Genomic DNA, 6,830 nt, shown 5'->3' with positions numbered 1-6,830 from the left:
CCCGCCCTAAGGCGGCCCTACCGCCTCTCTTTTCTTTGCGTGACACCCTACTTTCTTCACCCCCCTTTCCCCTCTTTCTCGTCAAGCGAAGGCTTGGCCTAGTGGTTAACAACCTTGTTTTTGAATCTGCTCCTCCCGAGTTCGAACTTTTTTCCTGCAAACTTTTTTGTTTTCTTTTTTTTTAATTAGGAAGACAGTGCTATAGGTTTTTTTTGACAAACTACGATTGAAACTGTGCAAAAAATAAATTAAAGACAAATTTTGTCACGCCAGTCTACCCTAGGGCGGGCTAGGGCGGGCACGGGCGGGTCGCCGCCCGGGCGGGCGAGGGCCGCCCGCAGAAACGCCCGTCCGGATGGAAAGCCTAGATAGAGTACAGGCAAATCGAGCATACAATCGTTGATTTCTGTTGTGAATGACTGTTATGTGGAGTTTGAAACAGTAAAGTAGCGGTGTATCTCAAGACTTTCAACTGGAAGTCAAAGTGAAATAAGAGAAATGCCTCACAATCAAAACAAAGCAAGTATGAATTTTTGAAAAATATAATCCCAGCTTGAAACAGTGTCCCTAGTTTTTCAACAAATGTCAGTTTCACCTTCCCACTCTCGTCTATTAGCCGAGCAAATTCGTTACAACTGCGCCCCGCCGCAAACGAGAGAGTATCGGCGAGAGACGCAGATTTTTTTTTCGCGTCAACAATTATTTTCACAGGTTTTGACCTATTTTCACTATTTTTCGAAAGTTTTTATGTAATTTGTTCTTAAAAACAGCGAAAATAGGTCAAAAATGGTAAAAATATTTGTTCGCGCGAGAAAAAATTCTGCGTCTCTCGTCGATACTCTCTCGTTTGCGGTGGGGCGCAGTTGTAAGAGGGGGGTGGGCCGCTAAAATAACTTTAGACATTGTTATTTTTGTCCTTGCACCCTGTTAGAAAATTGCAATTGGTTTATTTAAAACTTATAAAACTCTTGATACACAATCGAAACAGAAAATATTCTCAAAATTTCAACTATCAATTTTGATATTTGAATTTTTTTTACTGTCTCGTGTTCCAAACACGAGCAGCTCTCCCTCCGATTCTTCTTCTGTTATTGTAGTGATGGCTAGTTTCTGAATGTTTCTGGGGTAGATCTTCATCTGAATCCTCGGAGCTGTCTTGTTCAGAATCTTCGCTTTCATCATTTTCCTCTTTCGATTGGTTTTCGTTGCTTCCGTCATTTTTGTCTTTACCGTTAATATCGTCATCAATCCCTTCACTCTCCTCAACAGCTCCATCCAATACAGTATTCTCCTCCTCGTCTTCTTCTGAGTCCTCGGCGCTGTCTTCTTCAGAGTCTGTAGCTTCATCATTGTTTTTTTCACTAGAATGCTTCGAAATCTCGTCATACTCTCCCTCCTGATAATCATAATGTTCTGAAACTGAATTTGTATTCAAACCACGTAAAACAAGTTGAGTTTCCAATAGATATCTCTCCACTTCAGTCAGTTCGTCCCAACTTTGCCGTCCCAGTTTTTCATAGTCGACCTGGAATTCATTTTTTGATGGATTAAAAAAGCAAAAGTTATTTATTGCTAACCGTATTCAAGAGTGAGTATGCCTTCTGTTAGATAATACAGTTCAATGGGAAACCACTCCCATAACAGTCTCACCCACCTGATTTATATATCTAACCAACTCAACTTTCGAAGAAGATTCCGAATTCAATGGTTTTAGCTTGTGATTTTCTCATTTTTGACACTTTTTGTGAGTGGCTCTATTCTTATGTCGGATAGATTGAAGCCATTTTTCACATTTTTTTGATTTTTTCAAAAAACAAAGAGGCAGAGTTAAAATGTTTTGCATGCAATATTTTTCAGCTAATAAATGTATATTTTTGCCATTCTGAAAACTTCCTGAAGTATCATCATTTTGTGAGATAGTTGATGATCACAAGTGGCTCTATATTTATGTCAGGCAGTGTACTACTCACTTGCTGACAAGTCGATACCTCTCATGATTATGGCAGACGTCTGTGTGGTTGCATTTCAGACATCGTTTACGCATTTTTTTTCTGGGAACGGGGCGAAATATCAAAGGAAAAAAAGTTAAAGAAACGTCATCGAAACGTCATCGAAACGAAAAATGATCGCAAACTGAAAATGTTGAGAATCATCGAGTAATCGAGTGTCAGAAGTGAACTTTTATTATAACGGAGACAAATTTCAATGAAATCATGAGTAGATTTTGCTCAATTTTAATACTGGAACTTTGAAATAGTGCAATAAATTGGAAACCATGGCAATGTTCCAAAAGACTGAAAAATATTATGAATAGTGATCCTCTCAAAAACTGCAAATTATTAGAAAAAAATAGCTATCACACAAAGTTTGTAAACAAAAAGAGGACTATGACCCGAATTTCTTTTTCGATATTAGTTTTTCGCTTTTTGTGTGAACCGTTTCCCAGAAATTCGTCCCTTGAGAAAATGGTTAATGTTTCGAAAAGTGTATATTTGGGGGTCATTTAATTAATTCGCTAATGTGTAATCCTAGAGTTTATGACATTTTTTCAAAAATTATTTTATTGGATTTCATATTCATTCATCAGGTTAAGGAAACCGAAACATTTCCTGTGAAAAATTCAGAATTTTAAATTTAAATTTTGTTTACTGTAACAAAAATGTTCAGTTTCGGTGGTTTTGTTTATATTCGTGGATTTGAAGCTAACTCGATACAAAGTCTTGTTTCCTCGAACTCATAAATCTTTGAATGTTTCAAAAAGTTGTTTAATTTTCTTGATGATAAATTTTGATTAGTTCGTCTATCCATATTATTTCTTACCTTATTAGACATGTTTAATCTCAAATTAATTTTTTCCTCTATTCAGTATTTTGAAAGACGATTCTGAAGTTGTATGTTTCAGAAAAAATAATTTCATATTTTCAAATTCATCATCACGAATATTGTTACCTGTCTTTTCCCACCATGTTCTGTTTTTATAATTCCGTGGTTCTTCCTAGATATGAAATCTTCTTGAAAAACTTTTATTTTGTTCGAAGTGGGAGTTCTGATTTCAAAATTTATTTTAAAATTGAGTGATGTACGCTGCATTAGTAACAACTTCTCTCAAAAATGAAATCACCTATCTGAAACAGTGGTGATATGTTTCAAGTTATTTTGATCATGCGAAACCATTTGGATTTTCCGGTTTCATTGTAAAAGTTTAAAAATATAACCCAAAACTACTGAATTTTGAATTGAAAGTTAGAATACTCATACCCCAAAACAGTTATTTCATTTTTACATGTTTCCCAACCTAGATCTCACTATCTATTAGATCATATTGAAATTTTTAAAAAAAAGCTGATTGAAGCTCATGACCGAAACCGATTGTTTTATCTGTGACAATAAACCTATAACAACCATTTGTTTTTGTGTTTCATGACGTTTTCTTATTAGTCCGAGGCTTGGACAATTTCAAGTAGGATCTTTTTTTGGTTGCAGAAATATTACAGTAAAAAATGGTATATACACTGTTTTAATTAAATTCTAGTTCAACTTTCTGCTGTCTTTGAAACATTGATTTTCTTTCATAGTGGACAAACTTTTATTCATTTTTGAGCATTCTGGAAAGCATAGTGATGACAAAATTAACGAGATAAAAAGAATTGAACCCTGGTTTTGAGAAAAATTGAAAAAAAAATTGCATTTGACCTTTTTACAGTTTCATTGAGAAGATATTTACTTGACTTTTTCTATTCTCTAAAATTTAAGTTAGTGAACTTCATGTTTATGAGCTGCTCTTCTTCATTCAGCCATCACGTATCCTACTATTTCTAGTACACTCAGTCGGCTCAGGTGCTTCCAATCCCCTCCCAAAACTATCTCCAATTTACCAACAAACTTAACGGAGCGAGACCACCAACCAATTTTCTCTTTCATTTTATTCATTTCCTTTCTCTTCTTCTTTCATCATTCCCCCTTGGGAAAATTGAAAAATACCAGACCAGTAGAATGGGGTTCTGGAAGATTCAGAAATAGGAGCAACAAAAATTGAGGTTACAGAATAAAAATGGGACTCTAGAAACTGTGAATAAACGGAATTAAACATTGGACGTGCTTTGTAAACGATAATATGGAGGCTGTGAAACTGTATCTATATCAATTTCTAACAATAAAATTTCAGGCGCTCCCTTAAAAAGACCCAGATGAAAGCAATCCGGAATGGAGGATTACTGTAAACCCGGCCGCCGAACTTGTGGGGTCACCTAGGCTACGAGCACTTATCGACAGGCTGTACCATCATCAGAAGCTACTGACGGATTTTGATGCGAAGCAGGTAAAATCCAATTTTTCTGGAGAACTAGTGTCGGGTAATCTTCATGTTGTGTTATAAAGATTTTGAAACGGGTTTCAATGGATAAGTTACTAAATATAGACTGGATGTAGTAACACTTTCTTTTTCAACACACAATTATGAGTCTATGAAACATTTTTATTTTGCTCTTTCCGTACTCAAACGAGTTTTCCAGATTCTCTCCGCCCTACAATGTATGGACCCTACCGCGGAACTCCTCCTCCCTCTCCTCACTGTTCTATCAAATGCAACTGCTTATCCATCAAATCAATTACTCATGAGAGAATTCCGACTGACAAATCGAGTGGTAGATATGCTACCGGATTCAAAACATTGGCCGAGGTCTACCAGAGTAATACTGTTACAGTGCATTGCTAATATGGCAGTGTCGTCGGATAATATGGTAGTCCTTTCCTTTATATTAGCAATGACTGACACTTTTTCCGTTTCCAGGACGTCATGAAACTTGCCTTAAACCATATCGTGTCCCGTCTGACATCGGAAGATGAGATGGAAGTCGTGGTAGCCATGCAAGCCCTCACCAATCTGTCCATAAATATTCGAAAAGAACAAATCCCAAAATTTGTCCCCGTGATTCCTCATTGCTTGAACCGGCTAAGGATCCGTGGAGAAGTGAACCTGAATGCCCTTCGACTACTCGTAAATCTCTCATGCTGTCCGGATATGGTTCCGTATCTTCTTGGAAACAAATCAGTTTCTGGTCTTCTAAGGATTCTGGATACTGACAGAGAAGAAGTTCTGATTAGGGCAGTGACATGGATTCTGTGTACGACATCGGCAGTGGATGCATTGAACTTGACTTATGATCGGATAGCGGAACATAATTTGGTAAGATTTCTGACTCCTTCTTCTTATTAGTGCAAGAAAAATATAGTTGAAATATTCAATAGGGAAAACAGACATTTTTTTTCAAATTGTATTTCAGGACCCATTCCACAACCCATCTCACACTTTATTCTTCTCTATATACGGACCGAAAGGAAGAGAAGAATTGGAACTACAAGCAAGACATCTCACTAATCATTCGAATAAGGATGTGGCCAGTAAATCGGTCAGGCTACTGGAAACCCTTGCTAATGTGAGTTGGAATTTTATCGTCAATTAATAAACATAATAACCCAGCACTTGTATTATCCGCTCACTGAAATATAATTCTCCTAATCCCCTTTTATTTTCCAGGTTCCCCCATTCCCAATGGCCGGAAATCATCTAAACCGTCTCTAACTCCATTGCTCCTTTGATTCTCCATTAACTATGATCAATACGTGTTCAACGAAAAAAGAAACAAGACGAAAAAACAAGCACTTAAAAGAAACAATTCACTTCGGTGGCACCCACCGGGTACTGATTGGAAATTTGACGAATTATTATTGGATAAACGAAAATTAAATATATGAGATTCCATTAAAGATTTCTATTATGTTGTCATTAAATTAATGATAAATGTTCTGATTTTTTTGGAAAGAAAAACAATATACACAAAAATTATTATCAGTGACGGCACACTGCCGAAACAGGATAATTTGATGGAAATATCAGATGTGAACTTAAATTCTCGATTTGTCGAAGAAGATGAGGTGAAGAACAGAATGTGCATAATATTGGTACTGTTTCGTGAAACAAACATACTTCCGACTCTGTTTTGCAATTTTGGTTTTGCCTTAAATAGTATTTTCCCTTTTGCTTGTTCTCCGGGCTCTGAATCGAGTTCTTAGAGTTGGCGCATTTTGCGAAAATGCTGAAACCATACTTGTCAAGGCCCGGCCCGGGCCGGGCCGGGCCTTGTCGGCGAAATCAGGGCCGGGCTTAAGGCCCTGCCCGAAGGCCCGGGCAAATTGGCGCGAAAGTCAAATTTTCAAATTTTTTCAAATTTTTCAAATTTTTTTGATTTTTTTCGCAAAAAAGTCAAATTTTCCGACTATCAGTCAGAATTAGAAGAAATTCTGAAAAATTGTCAAAAATGGTCACATTTCCGATGAAAAATTGAAAAAATTTCGAAAAAAAATTGGGAAAAAAAGGGTCATTTTTTGAAGCCGGGCCTTCGGGCCGGGCCGGGCCTTGACAAGTATGGCTGAAACTGATTTTTTCAATGTTGGATTTTCAAAATTCACTTCATTTTGTGAAAGAATCACTATTTCAGTTAGAAAAATAGACATTCTTATGTTTTGGTTAACTCGATTTGCTTTGAAAAATGGGATTTTCATGTAAAATTTTATTATTAATAGGGATTAAGAAAACCCAAAGCGGTGACAGATTGATTAGTTCTGTTGTGACTGTTATGGTGAGTTTGAAACAATAAAGTAGCGTTGCAATCTCAAGGCTTTCAACTGAAACTCAATGTTAAATAAGAGAACTGATGTGCTAAATTCAAACAAAACAAGATAAAAAACATAATCCCAGCTTCAAACAGTGTCCTTTTTTCAACAAAATTAAGTTCCACTTTCCCACTCTCGGCTATAACTTGAGAGCGACA

General features: G+C 36.6%; 2 protein-coding genes across 2 annotated transcripts; one reads left to right on the top strand and one right to left on the bottom strand.

Moving 5' to 3' along the window:
* Positions 1 to 1,036: 1,036 nt before the first annotated feature.
* On the bottom strand, positions 1,037 to 2,832 carry GCK72_012991 (uncharacterized protein; the record flags this gene model as incomplete). Its single annotated transcript, XM_053729558.1, has 2 exons — positions 1,037 to 1,525; positions 2,821 to 2,832. 2 exons carry the CDS (start codon positions 2,830 to 2,832, stop codon positions 1,037 to 1,039), a joined length of 501 nt encoding a protein of 166 aa, XP_053584330.1.
* A 1,700-nt stretch (positions 2,833 to 4,532) lies between these two features.
* Positions 4,533 to 5,581, top strand: GCK72_012990 (uncharacterized protein; the record flags this gene model as incomplete). Its single annotated transcript, XM_053729557.1, has 4 exons — positions 4,533 to 4,739; positions 4,790 to 5,185; positions 5,283 to 5,435; positions 5,537 to 5,581. The coding sequence occupies 4 exons, from the start codon at positions 4,533 to 4,535 to the stop codon at positions 5,579 to 5,581; spliced, it is 801 nt and encodes a 266-aa protein (XP_053584329.1).
* Positions 5,582 to 6,830: the final 1,249 nt, after the last annotated feature.

Source organism: Caenorhabditis remanei, chromosome IV, assembly GCF_010183535.1.
Source record: "Caenorhabditis remanei strain PX506 chromosome IV, whole genome shotgun sequence".
Classification (NCBI taxonomy): domain Eukaryota; kingdom Metazoa; phylum Nematoda; class Chromadorea; order Rhabditida; family Rhabditidae; genus Caenorhabditis; species Caenorhabditis remanei.
This window is presented reverse-complemented; position numbering and strand designations above follow the sequence as displayed.